The 26786-nt window shown below is 36.8% G+C and overlaps 1 protein-coding gene across 1 annotated transcript in view; it reads left to right on the top strand.

The window, feature by feature from the left end:
- Positions 1 to 23092, top strand: part of ABHD3 (abhydrolase domain containing 3, phospholipase) — a 45617-nt gene extending 22525 nt beyond the window's left edge. The window contains exons 6-9 of the mRNA XM_074201527.1: positions 10635 to 10808; positions 12065 to 12113; positions 12197 to 12362; positions 22254 to 23092. Of these exons, the coding sequence (XP_074057628.1) occupies positions 10635 to 10808; positions 12065 to 12113; positions 12197 to 12362; positions 22254 to 22432 (568 nt within the window). The 3' untranslated portion in view covers positions 22433 to 23092. The remainder of the gene's footprint in view (positions 1 to 10634; positions 10809 to 12064; positions 12114 to 12196; positions 12363 to 22253) is intronic.
- The last annotated feature ends 3694 nt before the right edge of the window (positions 23093 to 26786 follow it).

A 26786-nucleotide genomic window follows, 5' to 3' on the forward strand; every position in this document is an offset into this window, starting at 1 on the left:
GTGAAACCAATCCATTTACAATGGTCCTTGCAGTAAAATGGACATATGGATTATATAGCCCTGACTAGCTGCCCTTTTGCATTTCCCATGGGACTGACTTCAGTTACTCAGCTGCTAACCCTTTTTGAACTTGTATCTAGCCCAGTGCTCTTCACTTGATAAATATTTGTTAGTGGCTGAAATCAAAAGGCAGCATGCTTTCTGTTTAAGATTTGCTGTGGAGTTGGGTGCCATAACAAGTCCACAGTGGAAGTGAGTCAAGAATAGCTTCTCTAGTCTTTGGCTTAGATTCACTCACTGCTTTCTCCTGGCGACCTCCTCCTATACTGTATTTTTCCATTCTGTTGATTTGTGCTCCTGTGTTTGACTTTAAGCTCTGATCTCTAAACTCCAAATTTTGGCTATTTTGCACTATTTTATTTTTAAATGCTATTATGCATATTGTTTGAAGTTGCATTTGGATTTAGTGTGAGAACATTTGTGTTTATATTCATATGGTATTACTAATAACTGTTTTTCATTATCCCAGGAGAGCTAAGGAAAATTAAAATTTGCTATTATTTCATGTATTTATATAAATTTCATACTATTGCTATTCCACTTAATCTATTTTTAAATTCTTTTGAGACAGAGAGAACTCAACAATGCTTCCTAGTGTTGATTGTGATTCAGAATCAAAGGTCATAACATAGTTTTGTTGATGAACTTATGAAATTGAATATATTTTTCTTAATTTTATAGTTCCCTGTCAATATCTTTGGTTTGATTTGTTGTGTTGTATTTGTCTGCTAAAGCATCTTTATAAATTTCAGATTCATCTATGTATATAATAGGTAGGTTCTTTATTCAACTCTGATAGATAGATAGATATAATCCTCAGAATTCAATTCAGCATCTATTTATCTTAAAGAATAAACTTTTCTATCCTAAGAAAAGAAAAGGGGAGGGGAATCTTGCATTAACATGGAAAGTCTGCCTTGACCTACAAAAAGAAGGCTGAATCAAAGACAAAAAGTTGGGCAAAGTCTCTAAATTGTGCTTAACCAACAGTATTCAGCTTAGTTTTTTTCCCTTTTACCCCAAAATATGAACTTTAATGGAAAGGCTACCAGCTGAAAGTTGTTCCCTTTAATTATATGTTTCTAACTTATTATTGTAGGACAGATTTTCACATAAACAGGCCTAGATTCTCTATTCATATGCTCCAGAGAAATGCCTATTCATGTCACAATGAATCTGCAGTGCCTGAAGGCAGGACTTGACCATTAGCCTTTGCAGCTGGTTGAATATTAATGTCTTGTAATGGGTTTGAAGAAAATGCCCTTTCTTGTTGCCTAGCACTGTGATACATTCCCATGTGGGTTCCCCAAATAGGGTTACACTTTTTTCATTTGAATGCTTTAGTCAAAAGCACTACTCTATTGAGCATCTCCAGACCGAATACAAATACTAGTTGTTGCTACCAGTTTAGGATATTACCCAGGTCTGCAGTTGCCAATACTTTACGTGAACCATAGAACCTGTGGAGTCAGTGCAGGAGCTGGGAAACCTGACCATCTACTCTTAACACAGGACTACCCTCCAGTGTGTGGGATGACCAATAAACTTTTGACATGCTTAGGGATTTAATATGTTGATCTGTTAAAGAAAATGTTTAGATTAGAGGATCTCTGAGTTCCTTCCAGCTCTAAAACTACAATCCTCCATATAGGATTAACGGGATAGATTGGACCACCTCAGCTAAGGCTAAACGATGATCTAAGTCTTTTGAGTTCTTCCCCAGAAAGCAGTGTTATCAAAATCCATCTCCTCAAGAACTAATGAAGCAGTTGTCTGTTACCTCCATCTGTGCCAAGGAAGCAACAAATCACGTAAAACCTCTGCTTCTTGATTATATATAACCTAGGACTAGTATTGAGTCATAAATCATCCTGGATTTCAGTATTGAAGCTCCATTTTTTTCAGTGTGTCTCCACTAAACCTTGAAATTTATTTAAGTACCCTCAGACCTAGGCTCCCTAGAACCAGCCCCCATGAAGACCCTTGCAATAATTATCAATAATACTATGTGTAATCATTTTGGGGGGGCACTGGTAGGGTGAGGATCTGCGATTTTGTTGGTATGCGGAATTTTGGAGAATGGAACAATACTCATTACTTAGCTGTTATCAAAACATTGCTTTTGGAGAATGACTTGAAATTTTATATATTTGTCTTATAACTTCATTTTTTCTTTTTTTGGGGGGGTAATGGGGTTAAGTGACTTGTCCAAGGTCACACAAGCTGGGGAAATTAAGTGTCTGAGGTCAGATTTTAACTCAGACCTTCTTGACTCCCCTGTGGCACCTAGCTGCCCCTATTTGTCCTATAACTAACTCATTTGTATTGAAAAAATGGTGGGAGGGTAAAATGACATCTGCACCTACATAATGATCTAGGAGCTGAACTATTTGGAAGTGAAACAATGGGAAAAAATATAATGTGAAACATTTAAAAATTTAATATTTTTCTGCCTGTTTGCTGAAAGTCATATGCCATTTTTTAACATTACATCAAGGTGATTAAACTATAAATTGGACTTTGGGAATTGAATGTCTGAGAGTGATGAGGAATTGATATATAAATATACACTGTTGTTGTTTCCTAAAAAAGGCCTTATCTGCTGTAGGCACTTAGTTCCTATAGATTATCAAAGTCTTCTAATTAGATTCCAGTCTTAGTGGCAGTCATTATTCCTTACTTCCTCTGCCACACCAGCCTCTTTCCCCAAGAAAATTAGGAATTACCTCAATACTCCATCCTGTTAACAGACACATAGTTCCGTTGAGACTATGACTCTTAATAAATCTTAGTACAGGGGGTAGCTAGGTGGCACAGTGGATAGAGCACCAGCCCTGGAGTCAGGAGAACCTGAATTCAAATCTGACCTCAAACACTTAATTTCTGTGTGACCTTGGGCAAGCCACTTAACCCCATTGCCTTGTAAAAAAAAATAAATCTTAGTATGTATATTAGCAGTAATCCCCATTTCTTACTCAACCAGTTCCTCATGAGATTTCATTTAGCACAGAACATAAAATTCTGTCCAGATTAGAGGAGAGCACCTGACTTTTTATCTTTGTCTTACCGATCATTCTACCTTTTCTGCTGTGACTAATAGAAACTTGACTACTTTTTGAACTCTTCACAGAAGGATTCCCAAGAATATGAAGTATGAATTTATGATGCATTGTTTTTCCTCACTTACTAATTTTACATGGAGTAATAGTGAGACTCAAATATCATCTACATTTTCCTCTTTTACAGCTTATGCTAGAAATTATGCTTAGAAATTACTATATATATATATGCAAATATTTATGCATTCCCAATTAATTTTGGGATGTAGCAAAAAAAATCAAAAGCCCTTACAAATCTTTACATTAATAGGCACAGTTTCTATATTAATATATTCCAGAAGAAGTATATACACAGGGGGGTGGCTAGGTGGCACAGTGGATAGAGCACTGGCCTTGGAGTCAGGAGTATCTGAGTTCAAATCCGGTCTCAGACACTTAATAATTACCTAGCCGTGTGGCCTTGGGCAAGCTACTTAACCCCATTGCCTTGCAAAATCTTAAAAAAAAAAAAAAAAGAAGAAGTATATACACAGTGAAAACAACACTGAAAGAAATTAGAATTCTGATTCATTGATAAGTGGGAACTGATTGTGAACTATGTCTCCTTTTTCTTGGAGGAGAGGTGGTGAACTACTGGTTCAAGTGGAAGCACATTTTCTCAGTTGTGGTCAATCTGTTGATTTTTTCTTTTTTTTAATTGATATTTTATTTTTCTCAACTACATTTTATGAAAGCTTTTTCAACATTCAGCCATATGCATATATATATTTTTAAGTTCCCATTCCCCCTCTCCTCAGTGGCAAACAGCATTGTATATATACACAAGAGTGTATCAGTTTCAGAGGGGTTTTGGGGGGTTTGTTTTTTGGGGGGGGGTTGTTTTTCTTCCTCTGGATGGGGATAATATTGTCCATAGTCAGTCTAATAGAGTTGTCCTAACTCTCTGAACTGCTGAGAGGAGCTGCTTCCATCAAGGTTGATCATCTTACAATGTTGTTGTTAATGTGTACATTGTTATCTCAGCATCAAATCCTGTAAGTCATTCCATGCTTCTCTAGAGTCTGACCATTTATAGTTTCTTATAGAGCAATAGGATTCCATAGTATTCATGCACCAAACCTTGTTTAGCTATTCCATTTTTTTTCTTTAACTCTACTTTTTGTTACAAGAGGGAAGAGAAGGGAAAGGCTAAGCATTGATACAGTCATGTGCCCTGGACTTTATTTCATCTCAGTTCTCAGAAGGGGGAGATGGAATTCATTGAGAAGTGACAATGACATTTTTTAAATTAATAAAATACTTTTAAAGAGAAAAGAGTAGAAATACTCCAGAAAAATAAAATGTTTATATATAGTACTCTGAGTCAGTGAATTTCTAGATAAATCATGAAGTTAGATTAAGATGGAACCTTTTTCGCAGGACCTCTTTTCCCAAATCATCTCTTCACTTCAAACATGCAAGATAAGTATACATGTTTAAGTAGGTCATCTCATTTTGTAGTCATCCTAATATCCCCAGATGAATAATAATGTCATACCATTAGGGGTATTCATATCTGTAGCTGAGCATGTATTGTACCCTAACCTTCTCATCTAGCTTGTCTGTCAGACTTCTGTGTCAAGGTTTACTGTACCCTTTTTTTCTCGTTAACCTCTATAGATGAGTTATGAACATTGTCACTGGTAGTTCCCTGGTAAGGAGCTCTTCCTTCATCCTCGACCTGACTCATAGTATATTGGGGTACCTAAGATTTCTGTACCTATCTCACCAAAGTAGAATTATGGAAGATGAGAAATTATAAAGGAAAGGGGAAAGAAAAAAGGATTTTGAATAGAAAAGAAAGAGGGAACAGGAGATAGAGAACATTATCAATTACAAAATGAATAATTTAGAATTTTTTTGCCCAAATAAAACCTATGTAACCAAAATTAGAAGGAATGCAGAATGTTGGAAACAAGTTTCACACAATAAGTGTTTCTGATAAAGGACTCATTTCTAATTTATATGGAGAACTGACAAATTTATAAAAATATAAGTCATTTCCCCAATTGAGAAATAGTCAAAGGATTTGAACAGGCAGTTTTCAGATGAAGAAATTAACTAAGTCATATGAAAAAATGCTCTAAATCATTATTGATTAGGGAAATATAAATTAAAACAATTTTGAGGTACTACCTCACACCTATCAGATTGGCTAAAATGACCAAAAAAAATGAAAATGACCAATATTGGATGGAATGTGGGAAAACTGGGACACTAAGACACTGTTGGAATTGTGAACAGATCCAATTATTCTAGAGTAATTTGAAACTATGCTCAAAGGGAATAAAACTGTTCATATCCAGCAGTACCACTTCCAGGTATGTATCCTAAAGAGATCATAACAAAGGGAAAAAAAGACCCACATATACAAGAATATTTATAGCAGCTCTTTTTGTAGTGGCAAAGAATTGGAAATTGAAGGGATGCCTATCAGTTGGGAAGTGGTTGAACAAATTATGATTTATGAATGTGATGGAGTCCTGTTTTATAAGAAATCATGAATGAGTGAACTTCAAAAAAACCTGCAAAGATTTGTATAAACTCATGCTGAGTGAAGTGAGCAGAACCAGAACACTGTACATATTAACAGCAACATTGTAAGATGATTAACTATGATGGTCTCAGCTACTCTTAGCAGTTCAGTGATCAAGGACAATTCTAAAAGTGATGGAAAATGCCATCCATATCCAGAGAAAAAAGTGAAGTCTGAATGCAGAGAACATAGTCACTTTTTAAACCTTGTTTTAACTATGTTCACTTTTTAAAACTTGTTTTAATTTTTTCTCTTTTTTCCCCTTTCTGTTCTTATTCTTCTTTCACAACATGACTAATATAAAAATATCTTAAATATGCTTGTACATTTACAATCTCTATCATATTATTTGCTACTGTAGAGAGCATGGAAGGAAGAGAACATGATAGAAAAATGTGGAACTCAAACTTACCAAAAAAAATGAATGTTGAAAACTATTTTTGCATATAATTGGAAAAAAATTAAATAACATTAAAAAAAGAAAAGAAGGAGGATAAAATTCCAAAGGAGGTATGAGTGAATAACAATAATCACATAGATTATTCAGGGTTAAGGTTCCTAAAGTCACCAAGTTCAATCTATCCTTGGCATTTCCCACAAATGCATCTACAAGTGTTCATTCAATATTTGCTTTAAGATCCCTTGACGGGGAAATCCATTACCTCCTAAGACAACCCATTCTTGTCTTGAATAGCCAGTTGTTAGGAAATATTTTGAGTTTAAAGGCAAAAAAAAAAATCCACTGTGGACTGGATTGGTCAAAGGTGGTTTCATGAATTGAAGCATGTAGGACTTTAACAGAGTCCTGAAGGGAGGGAGGGAGTAGGATTCAGAAGGGGCAATAGAAATGGTATGCCAGTCTAGAAGTTTGTTCTTGTCCTTCATTATCAAAGAAGAGCAAAGTGACATCACTATGTTTGAGACAAATTACAGTGTGTGTTCAACTATAACTGATCAATCCAATATGAGCTAAGAATGCTCTACCACAGGTCAGGCACAAATAGTCTATGTGAACACCTGGGGTGGATATTCTAAACTTATGGTTGTCCTGTTTCCTTTGAGCTGCTTCAATTCTGCCCTTCTCATAGAAGGCAGCACCCTCTTTGAGGACACTCCGTGCTGGAGGGTCCTGTGCCAGTGTCTCCCATGCTGTACAATCAATTCTAAAGTTCTTCAATGAGACCTTCAGGGGGTCTCAGTATTTCTTCTGACCCACTGTGAGCATTTGCCCTGTGTGTTTTCCATTGTCATTTTTTATATTATATTTTTATTTAATATTTATTCTCATTTCATACAAATAATGTTTTTTTACATTAATAAAATATTCTTGTTTAAGAGTAAACTAAATACCCCTCCCCCATAAATATAGACTTGCTTGAGCAATAAAGTAAAGAGGAGAGAAGAAATTTAAAAAAATAATAGTAATAATTGTAGGTGTGGCCAAGTGGCACAAATGGACAGAGCACCAGCCCTGGAGCCACGAGCACCTGAGCCCACATCCAGCCCTGTACACCCAACAATCACCCAGCCGTGTGACATGCAAGCCACCCGAAACCCACTGCCCTGCAAAAACTAAAAAAAAAAAAGACCCAAAATAAAATAAAATAGTAATAATAGTAGGGGTGGCTGGGTGGCAGACAGAGCATTCGCCCTTGAGCCAGGAGCACCTGGGTCCAAATCCAGCCTCAGACACCCAATGTTCACCCTGCTGTGTGACCCCAGGCAGGCCACCCAGCCCCATTTGCCCTGCAGCCCCCCCCCCAAAATAATAATAATAAAAAATGTGCTTCAGTTTTTGTTCCAACACCACCAACTCTGTTGTGGGTGGATCACATTGTTTATGATAAGTCCATCACAAAGTTACTTCCATATTTTTCCACCATTGCCATTGCTGATCGCAACTCCCTCCTTTCATATTTCTCCACTACCATGTACTATATTTTCTCTCTCCTTTCACTCTGACTGTGCTATAGGGTCGCTGAGTGGCACAGCAGACAGATCCCAGGTCCTGGGGCCAAGAAGCCCTGAGCCCCCATACCACCCCTTAGGCCCAGAATCCACCTGGCCCTATGGTCCTGGGCAGGCCTTCCAATCCCAGCCCCTTGCCATAAGTAAAAAAGAAAATGTGTTATATCTGACCACTCTCCCCCCATGGTCCATCCTCTCCTCCTTTATTCACATCCCCACCCCTTCCCCCTGCTCCCCCCTCCTTCTTACTCCCGATGTCTATACCCCATTGAGTATATATGCTGTTTCCTCTCCTAGCCATCTCTGATGAGGTCAAAGGTTCCCTCATTCCCCCTTGCCTCTCCCCTTCCATATCATTGCAATAGCTCATTGTAATAAAGAAAAATCTTATTATACAAAATATCTTGGACTATTCCCCCCCTCTCCTTTTTCTTTCTCCCATTACATTTCCCTTTTTTTTCTTATTGACTCCATTTTTACACCATATTTTATCTTCGAATTCAGCTTTCTCGTGTGCTTTAACTATAAAAGCTCCCTCTACCTGTTCTATTAACTGAGAAGGTTCATATGAGTATTATCAGTGTCATTTTTCTATGCAGGAATACATGCAGTTCATCCTCATTAAGTCCCTCATATTTCTTCCCTCTCCTCCAATCTCCATGCTTCACCTGAGTCCTGTATCTGAAGATCAAACCTTCTATTCAGCTTTGGCCATTCCAAAAGGAACCGTTGAAATTCCCCTGGTTCATTGAAAGTCCATCTTTTTCCCTGGAAGAGGACATTCAGTTTTGCTGGGTAGTTGATTCTCGGTTGCATTCTAAGCTCTTTTGCCTTCTGGTATATTGTATTCCAAGCCCTACGAGCTTCCAATGTAGTTGCTGCTAAGTCCTGTGTGATCCTGACTGCAGCTCCACGATATTTGAATTGTGTCCTTCTGGCTGCTTGTAATATTTTCTCTTTGACTTGGGAGTTCTGAAACTTGGCTGTAATATTCCTAGGGGTTGGTTTTTTGGGATCTCTTTCTCTGGGGGATCGGTGGATTCTCTCCATTTCTATTTTGCCCTCTGCTTCTAGAATATCAGGGCAATTTTCCTATAGTAATTCTTTGAAAATGATCTCAAGGCTCTTTTCCTGATCATGACTTTCAGGTATTCCAATAATTTTTAAATTATCTTTCCTAAGTCTGTTTTCCATATCAGTTGTTTTTTCAATGAGATATTTCACATTTTCTTCTAATTTTTCACTTTTTTGGTTTTGAAGTATTGATTCCTGATTTCTGGTAAACTCATCAATCTCCCTGAATTCTATTCTTTGTCTGAAGGATTTGTTCTCCTCAGAGAGTTTTCTTATCTTTGCTTTTTAAGGCATTCTTCTCTTCAATAACTTTTTGAACTGTTTTATCCATTTTACCTAAGGTGGTTTTTAACATGTTATTTTCTTCGGCATTTTTTTGGATTTCCTTGACTAAGCTTCTGACTTCATTTTCATGTTTTTCCTGCATCTCTCCTTTCTTTTCCCAGTTTTTCTTCCAACTCCCTCATTTTATTTTCAGTCTTTTTTGAGCTCTGTCATAGCCTGAGCCCAGTTTCTGTTTTTCTTGGAGTCTTTAGATGCAGGAGCTTGTGTTTCCTCATCTTCAGACTGAGTATTTTGATCCTTCTTGGGCTCATTTGCAAAATATTTCTCAGTGGTCTTCCTCTTGTTTCTTTGCTTGCTCATTTTCCCAGCCTGAGCCTGCTTTTGGGGTGCTTCCTGAGCTTCTGGGACACTCCCACAAGGGGCTCAGGGTGTGAGGCTCTATCCTCCCTCCTGATCTGTGAATGACCTTATGCGCCCCCCTCTGCCATGGGGCTGAGGTGGGGGGGGCTGCTGTTCTATGGGGGGGGCCTAGACTGTGATCAGGATCTGAATGTGGTCAGACCCCCAGAGTCCTGTTCCAGGGGCAGAGGACAGAGCTCTGCAGTCTCTCTTCACTCCCCTCCCTCAGCTCAGTGGGCTCATACCCTGGGGGCTCCTGCTTACCGGCTCCTGCTTCTGTTTTTTGGATGTGGTCTGTGGAAAGACCAAGCTGCTGGCTGTGTGCCCTGAGGGCTGGGCTCCACGTGCTTGCTCTGGCAGAGGTCCCCCGCTGTTCCCCTACTTTGTGCCCGCTGTTCCCCCACTTTGTGCCCGGTGCTCCCTGAGGCATAGCTCAGGAGAGTCCCCCCTACTGTGAGCCACACCCTGGGGCTGCCTCCGGGAGGCTGAAGTTCTTTTGCTCTGGTGGGCCACCCCTCTGGCCGGCAGCCCCTCCAACCCCAGGAAGCGGAGCCTTTCTGCTCTTTTCCAGGTTACCTTGAGTAGGAGCACTCCCTCACTGGGTCCCTCTGTGGCTTCTGTCTCTTGAAAATTTAGAGTCCTTAGTTTATGAGTTTTATGAGAGAGCGCCTAAGACAGGATCCTTTCTTGTCACCATCTTGACTCTTCCCTCCCTCCATTGTCTTTTTTGACAAGCGTATGTCTGGCATTCTAACAACATGAACAGCCCATCTTACCTGGATTCTCTGTAGTAATGCTGAGATCCTAGGTAGTCCAGCTTGAGAAAGGACCTCATTGTCTTGGTATCTTCTCCAGACTAGAGGAATAATAGCATGTTTAAGGAAATGCATAGGAATGTACAAACATGATGGAGGGGCAATGAAATCTGACAATACATATAAGGTAGTAATAATAATAACAATAATAATAATAATAAGTAATCTACTTCTCTGTACTATATGATACAGTCTTCCTAATGCCATAATTGTATTTTTCCCATTTGCTCAATTATGAATGTAAGGAAATATGATAATTACTAAATAGTGATTGAGATTTTCCTAGAACTGCGGTGACATCTTCAATGATGTAAGGTCAAGAAGTTGTTAATTGTGCTTAAATTTCGTTTCATTTGAATTACTTATTTTTATTTGTGTGCCACTTGTCATTTGATTTAGTATGCTGCTTTTAAATTATCTGGGCAAAATTGGCACCAAAACTCCTTTGATGGCAGCTGCAACGTTTTCTGTTGGCTGGAATACTTTTGCTTGTGCAGAGTCATTGGAGAAACCACTTAACTGGCTGCTTTTTAATTACTATTTGACAACCTGTCTACAGTCTTCTGTTAACAAGTGAGTCATCTCTTCAAACTCTTTCAAAAAGCAAAAAATAATATTCTGATGTGATGTTGTAAGAATGTTCTAATTTTCAATTTAGAGTGTCTTAAGTTACTCCCTGTTAAATAAGTTAGATATTAGGTATTTATAGGATATAATTATCTTCCCTGAGTGCTTTAATAGTACTAGACTCTGAAATATCAGAGTCACTCAAACACCGTAGTAAACTTGGAGTAATTTACTCTTAAGAATTTTTAATCCTTATATTTCTTATGGTACTCAAATATTGTTTTTGTGTTCTGTGCTTTCTATTTTTCAAAATATGTTTATTTTTACCAGGTTTGATTTTGATTTATACTTTAAATGTGTGTAATTGGCTTTTTTAAAGGATCAAATAAACTTTATTCTTTAAAACATACAGAATGTTAGAACTAGAGGGAACATAGAAATCACTGTCCAAATTTTTTAATTTTACAGATAGAGAAAATAAGACATAGAGTTTTTAGCTAAAATCACAAAAATAAAGGCAATTCTTATCTTTATTAAGAGAAGTACTCACTGAAAACTATATCTATTAAAGACTTTATTATTAAAATATTCTTCTTATCCCACTGAACCATTGAAAGCTGGCAAAAAGTTATTTTGTGATTAGTATTAATGATTAAATATCCAGCATAGAAGAAAGGTAGCCAAAATTTGAATGTTGATTGGTTAAGGAAAAATGTATATATTTATTTTACAATTTGTTATCCCAGTGAAGCAATTATCACATTGTTGTGAGTACTCCTTCCAGGTACTCAGATTACAAATTACAATTACTATATCCAAAAGAGTCCTTCAAAAGGGGATCTTCACAACATGATAAAGTCTTTCCTATGTTTTTCATTTGTCTGGGTAGTTTTGTTACTTTGACAGGCCCACTTTCTTTTCTGGCCTTTATTTCTTGGATGTCTTTTACATCAGTTTGTTCACTGTTGGGAACATTTTGCTGTCTGCTTATACCCATTGTGTACTGTATACTTAGCTCTTTAAATTTAAAAATTAAAAAGTTTTTCAGATTCAAAATTTAAATGTTTTAGCTCATAATTATATAATTAAGTGAAATGTATGCAAAAAGTTGTATTCTGTTTTCATCTTTGGCAATTCTTTGATGCATTCTTTAGATTTAAAATGTTAACATTTTCTTGCTCAGCCAATTTATAATAGTGTTTTAGTTAAGGTACAAGGTGGGAGTGGTCTTTATTTTTTCTTTTGCAATCATTTGTTTCTAGGCATCGACATATGTTTGTGAAACAAATCGACATGGATCATGTCATGAAGGTATGAGAAACCTTATATAAATTTTATTTAATGTTTTGATTTTTAAAATTAGATTGTCATTTATTTGATTTCTTTTTATTCAGGCAAAATCCATCAGAGAATTTGATAAACGATTCACTTCGGTTATGTTTGGATATCGCTCCATTGATGATTATTACTCTGATGCCAGTCCAAATCGTAGGTTGAAGTCAGTAGGAATTCCTGTGCTTTGTCTAAATTCTGAGGATGATGTATTCTCTCCCCGTCATGGTGAGATTAACTTCTTTTAAGATTTGTCTAGATAGAAATGAACTAGCCTAAAATTATTTTTAGTTTTAAGAACATGAGTAAATTTTGACATCAAAATATTCTAAAACGTTTTGGTGGTTTGATTGATATATAGACCATTATGATAAATAGGAACTAGATAGACTCAATAAAGCATCAGTTTTGACTGCTATGTTTTTCTTTTAGATATTTTCATTCTGTTAAATCTCTGTTGTATTTGGCATGAATAGTCAAGGGAATGATACGGCCTTTGATATTTTTGCCTATTTGCATTTTTATTGCATTTCTTCTTCCTTGAAAAATAAACTGTTCTTTGAACTGGTTATAATGTACTTGTACAGATTCACAGGGTTTTTCTTGTAATGATGGATCTTTTCTATATAAGATTCTTTTCAATAAAGTTTTTTGACTTTTTTGTTTACTTAAGGAAGGAATCTTAAGGCATCTCAAGCAGGATAACATTAAATACCTGTTAAATATTAGAAGTTAATATATTTGAATTATAAAACTAAGATTAAAAGAAAACCTTTGGGGCAGCTAGGTGGCACAGTGGATAAAGCACCAGCCCTGGAGTCAGGAGTACCTGGGTTCAAATCCAGTCTCAGACACTTAATAATTACCTAGCTGTGTGGCCTTGGGCAAGCCACTTAACCCCATTGCCTTGCAAAAACCTAAGGAAAAAAAAAAACCTTCCTAGTTTTTTTCCATGAGAACAGCACAAGAAGGATTACTGCTAAAAATTTAATTCTTCTGTAGATGAAAAAAGCTAAAAAGTTAACCTGAAAGTTTATTTGTTCTTACTTCCCTCTTAAAAAAATTCACTATTTTTTTCAACAGAAATCCATCTCTTTCTTTCTCAACTCTCTTTGCTCTGTCTTTTAAATCAAAGAGCTTAGACAGAGCAAAGAGAGTTGAGAAAGAAAGAGTTACAAAGGTTATATATATAAAACAAATAGAATGTCCCCAAAGTCTTAATGCAATTTTAAGCTATTAAAATGTAGAACCTTGTTTATGATTGTATTCATAGATTGAGGTACTAGAGAAAGAGTATATATGCCATAAGGTAATTTAGATAATTATAATACCTTAATAATCACTAGAAGCTATGTGTCAAGTTCCACAAAATACTCTCCTCTTATCAATTTGATGCCAAAATTTTAAAGCCCTCTTAAAATTCAACTATCTATATTATTAGTTTATAATTACAAAATGGAATTTTTGTTGAGCAGATCTTGCCCCTTTGTCACAAATTGGAAAAACAAGACTGGAAACTTAGTTATTAACTATTCTTTTACTCCCTGTGATTTAGTCAAATAAAACCATGTCCTTCAAGTGGGTGTCCAAACCAGTTTGCTTTTGACAGCAATAAAGAGATTTAGCAACATTCTTAGTATTTCCTTAAGTCTGAATGTTTTGCTGCTGCTTTATCAACGTAAATGTATCATTGTTTAACCTAAATTTAATTGAAGTTAGAAACCAGTAACCCTCTTATTTAAATAGGCCTTTAAAGTCTTTGTCTGATACATATGACACAGCCTGTTACCTATGCTTAGGTAGAATTAGGAGAACTGAACAAGTTTTAGTGAGGTCATTTTGAGTACAATGGAAAGAACAGCTTCTAAACCATTAGAGATCCCCAGAAGTGGAATGAGCTACCTTGAGAGGTAGTAGGTTCCTCTTATTTGTTCATTTAGAGGCGGGATAACCACTTTTGGAGCATATTAGAATGAAGATTGTTTTTTTTAAAAAATGGACTGCTGATATTCCTTCTACCTTTAAAAGGTTGCAATTCTGTGATTTTTCTGTTATTGCTGCAATTAGTAGTTTTAGAATTTTCAGCACTTAACCCTTCTTTTTGATCCTTATGTCCTGGGATATTTTTTTTAGGTTTTTTTGTAAGGCAAACGGGGTTAAGTGGCTTACACAGCTAGGTAATTATTAAGTGTCTGAGACCTGATTTGAATCCAGGTATTCCTGACTCCAGGGCCGGTGTTTTATCCACTACGCCACCTAGCCGCCCCATATCCTGGGATTTTTTGAAATTATCTGTCTTCCACTCTAGATTTCTAACTTGTTTTCTCAACCATTAGGCATATTTCACAAAATGTGGCCCTCCCCTTAGCTTCAAATATTGACATAAAAGACCTATTTCTGAGAAACAGAGAAAGGGAAAGAAGTGGTGTAGGTAAATTGAAGCTTGTTTGAAAGGGTAAGACATTCACTCAGCTTGGGACAGAGGCAAGGCTAGCTTGGAGGAAATAGTGAGCTTCACCACCAGATTCCTCCAAACAGATCTAGAAAATGGAAGAGCCTGAATCCTGATCAGGATATCCAAGAAAAACATTACAGGATGGAGACAGAGGGAAAGTTCTGCAAACTCAGGGTCAGGCCAGAAGAGCAGTACCCCTGTTGCAGAGCAAGGAGAGGTTATGTACCTAGACAAAAAGGGGTCCCAGATTCAGCTCAAAGGAGCTTGAATCTGTAAAGGATACAGGAACAGGTACCAGTTAGCATCCTTGTTACTCACCATGCAGTTCTGAGTCATAAATCTGGGGCAAATGGAAGAGGAGATATCCTCTGGAGTGGCACTCCAGTGTGATAAGAGAATGTAGTACCTAAGGTGTGTACCAAACAAAGAGCAGGTTCATCAACTATTTAACTTAGATTCCCCAGGAGCAGAGCAAGTTGTTAGTTTCAGCTTCTAGCTCAGTCTCATCTGAACTGGTCAAAGGATGAAAAAAAAAAGAGTTGAGTTTAGAAATATATTTATTTCAATAGTGAAATAGGAGATAAAGGAGGATAGGTTGTTAGTATGGAGAGAATACAAACCTGGCATCAGTAAGACTCGTCTTCCTGAATTCAAATCTGGCAACATTTACTAGCAAGTCACTTAATCATGTTTTCCTTAGCTTTTCAGTTGTAAAATCAAGAAGTAAATGACAAACCACTTCAACCCTAAATGAGGTCTTCAAGAGTCAGAAATGAATGAAAAAATGGCTGAACAAAAGAAGGGTAGACAGAGGGCAAAACATGTTCTAAGAGCGTACAAAAATATTTTTAGCCTTTTTTTTTTGAAGTGGCAAAGAATTGGAATTTGAGGAAGTATTCATTATTTTGGGAATGAATAGTTGAGCAAATTATGGAATATAAATATGACAGAATACTGTTATGGTCTAAGAAATGATGGAGATGGTTTCAGAGAAATCTAGGGAGACTAGTATGAAGTGAACAGAAGCAGGAGAATAATTTATACAATTTTTATATTATTGTAAAGCCAACAACTTTGAAAGAATTAGAAATTCTATAATCAGAGGCGGCTAGGTGGCGTAGTGGATAAAGCACCGGCCCTGGAGTCAGGAGCCTGGTTTCAAATCCAGTCTCAGATAGTTAATAATTACCTAGCTGTGTGGCCTTGGGCAAGCACTTAACCCCATTTGCCTTGCAAAAAAAAAAAAAAGAAGAAGAAATTCTATAATCAGTGTATTGACCAACCATAATTGTGGAGGACTCCTGATGCAACATGCTACTTATTCGGTGTTGAGAGGTAAAGGACTCAGAGTACAAAATGAAACATTTATATGTGTACATAAATGATTCATAAATATGTATCATTTACATATTATATGACTGGTGTGATTTTTTTTTTTGCTTGACTGTTTATTTTGTTTTTCTTCCTCTTCCTAATTTGGGATGGGGAAAGGGAGAAAAGACAAATTTTCACTGATTAAAAAAATTTAAAAAAAAAAGAAAAAGGTAATACATTACTGTACTTTATTTAAGTTCCCTTCCACCTTCTTTAGGTGTGCTTCTCCATATAACTATTTGGAATTACCTGTTGATTCCAAGAAACTTTAGTTTTTTAATTAAAAATTTTATTTATTTTGTTTTACAATTTTTCCCCTAATCTTACTTCCCTCCCCCCACAGAAAGCAATTTGCCAGTCTTTACATTGTTTCCATGGTATACAAAACTTGAGTTTTTTCAACAAGAAAATTTGTCCTATGCATGTTTTACTACAAATAATGTGTTTAAAACCATTTAACTGGTTTGAATTTTAACTCTTCAATGAAATCAAATTTTTAAAGAATAGCAAAATTATATCTATATATATATAGTTAAATTATATTAATTCTCATAACTATTTAGCTTCAAGAATATAATCTTATGCTGGGCTAATAGTTATCAGTTAATACATATATCCTTACATATATGATTTTTGTTAAGAATAATTGACTTGAAACTAGAATAAGCCAGCAGTTGAGTTGATAATAGGTTATATTTATAGAAGACTTGAAGGTTTTCAAAGCTTTTTATTCAATCACAGTGTGAGAAAGCCCTAGAATAAATTATCTAAGGCAACAAATAGTGTTAAAAACAATAGGTTAAAAAAACCAATTTGTTTAATGCTTGAGTTCCAGAGTTCAAACATGAATTACACTAACTTATTAATTCTGGGCAAGGGCTTACACTGCTAGTAAGGAGCAGAATTTTGTGCTCAATTTCCCTAGTTGTAAAACATGAAATGATTTGTTTCCTTCTAACTTGAAGGTTATATAATGAGGCAGTGCCAGAGATGACATTCAAACCTAGGTCTCTGCCTCCGTGTTTAGAGTTCTTGGTGACTGTACCATACCCCCACACTGATGCGCTTGCAAAATAAGAGTTGGCAGTCATCTTTTTCAGATTCTTCAAAGGTTATAGGTAGCATGTTTCATTATTAGTCCTTTGGATTTGTGGATGTTCATTATGCCCCTAAGAGATCCTAAGTCTTTCAAAGTTGTTTATTATTACAATATTATAATGCATAAGTTGTTCACTTCACTCTGTGTTACATCATACAAGTCTTGCCAGGTTTATCTGAAACCATTCCCTTTTATCATTCCATAGAGCACAATAGTTTTCTATCACATCAATATACCATAACTTATTCACGCATTCATTTCCCAATTAATGTATCACCTCTCAGATTCCAATTTTTTGCTACTTGCAAAAGGGCTATAAATATTTTTGAATATCCTTAGAGTTTATTTTGCCTAGAACTAATCTTTCCCTTAATCTTTCCTCCTTCTAAATTCCCCCTTTTCCCATCATCCTTTTCTTCCTGTTGAAATATTACCATACTCAAGTGTTTGTATTCTTTATTCCTTTGACTAGTTCAGATGAGTGTCCCTACTTGTCCCCTACTTGTACCCCAATTATGTGATTTGATTTTCCTAAACTTTCCTTTACCTTTCAAACCTTAGTATAGTCCTCTGTCCCTCCCTTCCCATTCTATTTTAAAGTTTTACTTTTTTAATCATTATGGCATTTATAGACATACTAGAACCACTTTCTGGCTAATTAGCTTACCTCTGTGACTAATTATGTGCTCATTTACTTGTTTCTTTTGGTTTCTGTGTTTACACTTCAAGGTTTCTATGTAGCTCTGGTCTTTTCATCAGAAATGCTGGATCAACCCCAGTCAGTTAGCTAGGAAACCTACTGGTTCAGGCATATACCTGTTAAAGTTTTCCATTTCTGTTCTTGTTTTTTTGTGGGCTTCAAACCAGGCTTAGAAACTTAGAAATGAGAGCCTGCTGTGCTCCTGAGGTTCAAGCTATATAGTTATTGTTTGCTTTTGAATGCACTACTTCTTCATTACATTGGTTATGCCCATGACTGTTCCTTACTCTAGAATTCTACCTCTTCACAAAAAGGCTCTTCCCTCAGTTAACCCTAGATCTATGACCTGTAAGTGGGTAGTTCAAGGTGCCAGTGGGTATCTGTTCCTACATCTCATATGAGGTGCCCTGGTATGTGTCTGGGGTTCTAGTGCTCTGAGCTAGCATATTGCTGGCTAGACCTGCCCCTGTTCCCCATTATCCCAGCCTTGTTAATAAATCATTCTTGTTTGTCTCTCTATGCTGACCTGAACCAGAAAAGTGACTCACTGATTTTTTTTTCCTCAGGTGCCAACCAAAAATTTAGTCTAGCATATTTTTTTCAGATCTAGCTGGGGGAGCTTTTTGTTTTGTTTAAGGGGAATGCTCTCTATACTTCTACCTGCTCTTCTATTATCTTGCCTTTGCTTCTCTGTTTCTAATAAGTTTCATCCTGTTAAAATGGGTTCACCATTCTATTCTGAGACATTTTTAATCCAGTTTTTTAATTCTTTTTCCTGATTCTATGTCATCTGTAAATTCAATAGTTAACTCATCTGCCTTAGGGAAAGTGATGCATAATCCATCTTTTTTTTTTAACATTTTAACATTTTAACATTTTATTTGTTTTCCAATTATATACAATAGTAATATATACCCATCATTTTTTGCAAAGGCTCTGAATTCTACGATTCCCCCCCCTTCCACCCTGCCCACAGAAGGCTGTCTGACAGTCTCTACATTGTTTCCATGCCATACATTGATGTAAATTGAATGTTATAAGAGTAAACAAGAATAAACATAAACCCCCTTCCCCCCACCCCCAAGAAGATGGGAAACCTCAAGAAGAGAGAGAGAGAGAGAGAGAGAGAGAGAGAGAGAGAGAGAGAGAGAGAGAATTGTACTTCAGTCTGTGTTCAGATTTCAATGGCTCTGTCTCTGGAGTGAGTTGCTTTCTTTATCATAAGTCCACCAGAGAGGTTGCTTCAATATATTTCCCTCAATTGCTATTACTAGCTGTACCTCTACTCTATTTCTCCCCACTCTTACTTATTCTATTCTCTCTCTCTCTCTTTTCATCCTGGCCCTATCCTAAAGTGTGTTGAATCTGAGTACCTTCTCCTTCAATCTTTCCTCTTTCCTCTCTTCTATCACCTATTCCCTCCTTCCCCCTTTCCCCCCCTTCATCCCTTTCCTCCTATCCCTCTCCAGGGCAAGATAGATTTCCTCATCCTATTAAGTGTGTTTGTTATTTCTTCCCTGAGCCATTTCTGATGAGAATGAAGGCTCACTCATTCCCCCTTGCCTCCCCCCTCCACTCCATTGAAAAAGCTTTTTCTTGACTCTTATGTGAAATTTCTCAGCTTCTTCTTCACCTCCTTTTCCTTCCTCTCAGTACTTTCTCCCATCACCCATTGACTCCATCCCTTTACCACATCATACCATTATATTCTGCTCTTTCCTATGTCCTCTCTATATATTCTCCTTCTAACAGCTCTTATAAATGAAAAGGCTCATATGAGTGATCAATATCTTCTTCCCATGCAGGAATACAAACAGTTCAACATCATCAAGTTCTTCATACTTAGTCCTTCTCGTCCACCCACTCTATGGTTCACCAGAGTCCTGGACTTGGAGATCAAACTTTATGTTCATCTCTGGTCATCTCAATAGAAATGTTTGAAAATCCATCTTTTCCCTTGAAAGAAGATGTTCAGTTTTGCTGGGTAGTTGATTTTCAGTTGTAAACCAAGATCTTTTGCCTTCTGTAATAATATATTCCAATCCCTATGAGCCCTTAATGTAGATGCTGCCAGATCCTGTGTAATCCTGACTATGGAGCTTCGGTAGTTGAATTGTTTGTTTCTAGAAGCTTTTAGAATTTTCTCTTTGATTTGGGAGTTTTGGAATGTGGCTATAATATTCCTGGAAGTTTTTCTTTTGGGATCTCTTTCAGGAGGTGACTGGTGAATTCTCTTGATTTCTATTTTACTCCCAGCTTCTTAGGATCTCAGGGCAATTGTGCTGTATTATTTCTTGAAAAATGAAGTCTAGGCCCTTCTGGTCGTGGCTTTCAGATAACCCAATAATTTTTAAATTATTTCTTCTGGATCTGTTTTTGAGGTCGGTTGTTTTTCCAATAAGATATTTCACATTTTCTTATACTTTTTGGGTTTTTTTGGCAGTTTTATTTCTTCCTGCTTTCTTGCAAAGTCATCAGCTTCCTTTAGTTCCATTTTGTATTTGTAGGAATTATTTTCTTCAGAGAGCTTTTTTATCTCCTTTTCCAGCTGGCCAATTCTGCTTTTTAAGGCATTCTTCTCCTCATTTGTGTTTTGTTTTGCTTTTTCCATTAGACCTAAACTGGTTTTTAACATATAATTTTCTTCAGTATTTTTTTGTATTTCTTTCATCAAGCTTTTGATTTGGTTTTCATGATTTTTCTGCATCACTCTCATTTCTCTTCCCAGTTTTTCCTTCATCTCCCTTAATTGCTTTTCAAAGTCTTTTTTAAGATCATCCATAGTCTGAGCCCATTTTCTTTTTCTCTTGGAGGTTTTGGATACAGAAGTTTATGTGTTTTGATCTTCCATGGGAGTAAAGTAATTCTCTATGGTCATATTCTTTTTCTGTTTACTCATTTCCTCAGCCCAAGACTTAATTTACAGCACTTCCAAGGCTTTGGGGTTTTTTTTTGGGGGGGGGGGGACAATCCCACTGGGACCTTTATTCCTCCAAAGCCTTATGCTCTGTAGTCTGTGCTTTGTTTGGTATGTAGATGGCCCAGTACTTCCCTCTGCCCTGGATCTATAAGGAGGAATCCAGCTTGGTTATTTAGTGTGGAAGGCCCAACAGCAGAGACTTCCCTTTCTGTCTCTGGGGGTGCAGGCTGCTTTCTTCCAATTCTCACTGGGCTCCTCACTCCACACTCACCCAGGTGCAGCAGAGTTCTCTCACCATCCCTTCAAGCTGTTGCCTGTGATCTCTGGGCTGTGCTGTGGCTTTTTTCCCAACCCCCAGTCCTGCTGAAACAACCTTTCCCACGGAACTTCTAAGTTTTCTTGGACTAGGAAAATTTATCATTCAGGCTTTCTGTGGGTTCTGCCCCTCTAAATTTTGGTTAGAGCCATCCTTTTTTTGGGGGGATGGGGGGGTGGAGTTTCCAGGAAATGCTGCCTTCATGCTCTGCCCCCCATAATCCATCTTTTTAAACTGACATCAAATCACTCTTTAGGATCTGTCCATTAAACCAGTTCTTAATCTATACTTTTCCTTTTTTCATCTATGTCAAATTCTTCTAGCATACATGGTTAGGATTTCCTTTTACTACTTTGTATCTTTTGTCTTCGTGGTGAAACTTTTTAAAAAAATTTTTACCTGTTTCTTTATTGAGCTCTTTGTCCCTCTCTTCTTTTAGGTTTTTTTTTCCTTTTTCTTTTTTTTTTTTTGCAAGGCAAATGGGGTTAAGTGGCTTGCCCAAGGCCACACAACTAGGTAATTATTAAGTGTCTGAGACCGGATTTGAACCCAGGTACTCCTGACTCCAAGGCCGGTGCTTTATCCACTATGCCACCTAGCCGCCCCCGTCCCTCTCTTCTTAATGGGAGACCATTCCTCAACCTTGAAGAATAGCAGTTTCTTGACCAAGGCAGAAATACTTAATTCATACATTATATGTAGGTCACTGCAAAATTCTCTCTGTTCACACTGTGACTCCTGTAGGTGAGACTCAAGTCCTTGGTAGCTTGGTAGACCTTCTTGCTGGTAGCTTCCTTATAAAATTGCTATATCAAATTATTTGAAAGTTTTTCCCTCTTCTCATCTCCTTAGCATCTAGACAACTATATCAACTTCTTTTTCAGTTTGAGGCCTAATTAGAGGCAATGGAATCAGTAGAACTAGTTTTAAAACCCATTGCAACTCTTATTGACTATGTAATCATGGTCAAGTCACTGAACCCTTCTGTTCCTCACTTTCCTCATGCTACATGTAGACAATAACATTTATATTGCCACACTCATAGCATTGTGATAAGAAAAGCATTTTTGTGAACTTTAAAGTATCATGTATAATATATATATATATGTTATTACTGTTTTAATGGTATTTTTAATAGTAATGTATAATAATTGTATTGAATAAAATTTATAAAGATACAAATTTTTCTAGGTATAAATGACCAGTTGGGAAAAGTTGGTAATGATATTTATTTCTTCTTCCTCTTTCTTTTTAGCTATCCCAATAGAAACAGCTAAACAAAATCCAAATGTTGCTTTGGTTCTTACATCTTATGGGGGCCATATTGGCTTTCTGGAGGGAATATGGCCAAGACAGTCCACTTACATGGATAGAGTCTTCAAGCAGTTTGTACAAGCTATAGTTGAACATGGACATGAACTCTCTAGCATGTAGTTCTTCAGGTGTATCTTGTCTGGACCACTATTTTAGCACAGTGGCAAGTTCTGACAAAGGCAGCTCAGCTTAGTACATAAATTTTTAACTATTGTATATAAAGCAAATATGCCAGCAAGAGGACGAAGAGGTCCAGAATTATGTGCAAAAACTACTTTTTGAGGGAAAACTACTTTGTAGCAGGAAATAAAGTACAGTATATTAGATTCACTTATGTAGATCTTATTTTTAATATGCCTTACCAAGAATGACCTTAAATAAAGTAGCACTCTACATTTATTAAATTGCACTTAACCAAACCATTGTGTAAACAGATTTTAATTCCTCAGGGTTTTAATTTAGGTTAGTACTTTTTTAGGTTACCCAATTTAAATGACTTGTTTCATAACATTTTAATAACTACTAAGTTATATACTAAGATATTTCGATGTTATTTGAAGTATGTTACATGTTGGCACATTCCTAAGAGTACTTATGTCTAATAATAAATGTGAAAATGAATTAAGAAGAAATGAAATGCAGTACATTGAATTTTTTGTGTCCTAGCTTTAAAAACAGATTTCAACAGTATTAGACTGACTTCTTTACTTGTTATTTTACCCTGTGAGATTTATTAAATTAGGCCTGGTTTCAGTTTTATAATGATGATTATTATTATTATTATTTACATGATTATTTTTAAATAGTATATGTACATATATCTATTAAAATAAATTCTTTCATTTTAAACCATGACTATGTGGGTTTCCTAATTATCTGACAACAACAAAGGCAAAATAAAGTATTTTAATGAGCATTATGATGTATTAGAACTTATTTGGGGTAAAGAGGTATAAAAGTTCAAAAGATTTTTCTTTTTAGTTTTCCTATTCCCTGAATACTTTGCTCCTTATTTAGATATTTCTTCCACTTGCTCCTTTTTTCACCTGCTTGCAAATGAATTCTATATATTTATCACTTTCTCCCTAAAAATTCCCCAGCCCTCCTTCCTTGCCTCCAGTTCCCTCAGGCTTGCAGTCTAGGAGCCCCTGGTCTCCTGTCCCGGCACCCCATCCCCACCCTAATGCTGCTGTCCAGGCTGGACAGTTTCACCTTTGCATCCTTTTTTTGAATCCACTCCTTCTCTCTTCTGACACTGTCACCACTAAGTTCAGATCCTCCTCACCTCATACTTTGGACCATTGCCATAAACTCCAGGGTCTGTTTATTGACTCCAGGATCAAATTCAAAATGTTCTGTTTGGCATTCAGAGCCCTTCATAAAACCTAGACAGGTTTGTCATCTGAAGGCAAAAAGATAAATTTGACCTGATTAAGACAATATTTGAAAATTTTTAAAATAATATTTCTTCCTCTTCCCCCCTACAATTACTTAACTCTTATCTCATGGAGTTTTCCTTTATGATTTCTTGAACTATAAGTCTAGAAAACCAGGCTTTGTTAAAGCCCATTGTGATTCAAATAAAGCTACTTGACTGCCTTTAAACTCAGAATCATTCTGGCTTTCACTGATGGGCCAATAACTCTGCTCACTCGCTCTTTGGGTTTTTATTGCAATAGTTTCTGTTCTGATCAGAAACTGAGGATCCTTCCCCTCTTTGACTGATTCTTTCATGAAGGCAAACTAGGCCATCTTTTGCCTCAGATCTTACCTAGTCTTTAATTATGGAATGGGCATTATTCTCAGATAAACTGAGACCTGGAAAAGAGCTGAACTTAAAAAAGGCCACGGCCAGGGCCGTAGCCTCTTGGCCTTTGTCTTGCCACTGGACTCCCTTGACTTTGTAGGAGAAAGTGGAGCTGATGACTGCATAGCTCTGCCTCACTTAAAATACAATTCTCTTGTAAGTCAAGTCTTCATCCTCCTGATGTCATTGGTTCTCCATTGATAATTCTCTAATAGGACAAGGGATCTCTCCTGTTTTTTCCCTAACTTTTAGCAGCATCTACATGGATGGTTATAGGATAAGCACTAACACATCACTAAAAAGGGAAAGAAGGGAACCAATGTATATATGTTTCATTTCTAAGTTTCTTGAAGGGTGGGTATATCTGGAAAGACATATTGAAGCCAGGTTACAGAAGACTTTAAAATTTAAATAATAATGAAGAGCCACTGGCATTTAATGAGTAGGGTAACATGGTCAGTCTTGCACTTAGGGAAAATCACTTTGGCAGCAATATGTAGGATGTACTGAAGTGACAAAACACTTGAGGCAAGAAGACTAATTAGGAGGTTGTTGCGAAAATCTAGGTGAAAAGTGTAACAAAGTCCAGAACTAAGGGTGCTAGTTTATGTAAGTGAAAGGTCTGATGCTAGAGATAATATAAAGATAGAAATGGCAAGATTTAGCAATGAGTCAAGGACACTGGAGGTTGCAATCTTGGAGGACTAAAAAAACAGTGCTGCCTTTGACAGAAATAGGAACATTTTGAAAATAGGTTTAGGAATAAAAGTGTGTTTGGGACATGTTGAGTTTGAGATCCAGGACATCCAATTTTAAATGTTCTTTAGGCACTGAGGGCCTGAAGCAAGCTCAGAACAGATACTCAAGTTAGATATGTAAAACTAGTGTTCTCTGGCATGTACATGATAGTTAAATCCATAGAAGTTGATGAAGACACTGAAAGTATTAAGAGAGAATAAAAGAGGGCCTAGAAAAGAATGTTAACATAATATTCCAATTTGGAGATGTGATAGGGATGATGAGCCAGCAAAAGTAGTAGAGTAAAAGGAGAACTAGGAGAAAAAAGTATGAAAACTGAGGGGAGACTATCTGTATCAAATACAATTAAACAGATTGAGAAGGATTATAGGAAAAGACCATCAGATTTAGCAATGTAGAGCCTTGGTAACTTTGGAGAGAGTGGATTCAGTTGAGTGATAGGTTTGGAAGCCAAATGCAAAGAATTGAGGAGGAAGTGGTGACATTGTGTTGTGATAGCTTTTCCTAGGGGTTTGCTGAGAAAAAGACAGAGGATAATAAAATGAGATGGGTAATATGGAGATTTTTTTTTGTACTTAAAAGATTTTATTTATTTTAAGTTTTACAATTCCTCCCCCAATCCTACCCCCTCCCCCCACCCCCCACAGAAGGCAATCTGCCAGTCCCCACATTGCTCCAAATTGAATGTGATTAAAGAGAAATCATATCCTTAAGGAAGAAACATAAAGTACAAGAGATAGCAAGATCAGACAATAAGATGAAACTTTTTTTTTTCTAAATTAAAGGTAATAGTCCTTGGTCTTTGTTCAAACTCCACTGTTCTTTCTCTGGATACAGATGGTATTCTCCCCTGTAGACAGCCCCAAATTGTCCCTGATTGTTGCACTGCTTGAATGAGTGAGTTCATCAAGGTTGATCATCACTCCCATGTTGCTGTTAGGATGTACAGTGTTTTTCTGGTTCTGCTCATTTCACTCAGCATCAGTTCATGCAAATCCCTCCAGGCTTCCCTGAAATCCCGTCCCTCCTGGCTTCTAATAGAACAATAGTGTTCCATGACATACATATACCATAGTTTGTTAAGCCATTCCCCAATTGAAGGACATTTACTTGATTTCCAATTCTTTGCCACCACAAACAGGGCTGCTAATGAATATTTTTGTACAAGTAATGTTTTTACCCTTTTTCATCACAGGATGGAGATTTTTAAGGGTGAAAACCTGGACATGTTTGAAAGCTATAGGAAGGAAAGTTGAAAAATTTAAGGTGAGAAATGATTGCAGTTGCAATCTGTGGGAAAAGATGGGAAGGAGGGGCGGCTAGGTGGCACAGTGGATAGAGCACCGGCCCTGGAGTCAGGAGTACCTGAGTTTAAATCCAGCCTCAGACACTTAGTAATTACCTAGCTGTGTGGCCTTGGGCAAGTCACTTAACCCCATTTGCCTTGCAAAAAGAAAAAGAAAAGATGGGAAGGAATTTTACACACACACACACACACACACACACACACGTACCACATGGGGCCTGACCTTTTGGCTTCTAGAAGGTTTCTTATGTTAGAAACTGAAGGAGAGAATGAGAGCTATTAAGGAGTGTTGAGGTGAAGAAACTGGTAGAAAATGTTTAATGAATGGTAATAAATGTTTATTGCCTAAGAAAAAGGGGATTCACATCAACTACCTTAAATTTTCTCAATAAAGTTAAGAGGCAAATTCTTCAACTAATGGTATTAAGAGTAAAATGTGGTCAGTTTAAGGAGGGAGAGACAGAAGAAATCAATTGAGGAAAATGAAAGGACCACCTTCCTTCAGAGAAAGCCCATTATCAACATAGTTGTGAGACTTCCTCCAGTTTTGTTAGTAGATGGTGAGGAATGGAGAAGGAAGATAGTGGAAATAATGCAAGACT

The sequence above is a fragment of the Macrotis lagotis genome, chromosome X (assembly GCF_037893015.1).
Source record: "Macrotis lagotis isolate mMagLag1 chromosome X, bilby.v1.9.chrom.fasta, whole genome shotgun sequence".
Lineage (NCBI taxonomy): Eukaryota > Metazoa > Chordata > Mammalia > Peramelemorphia > Peramelidae > Macrotis > Macrotis lagotis.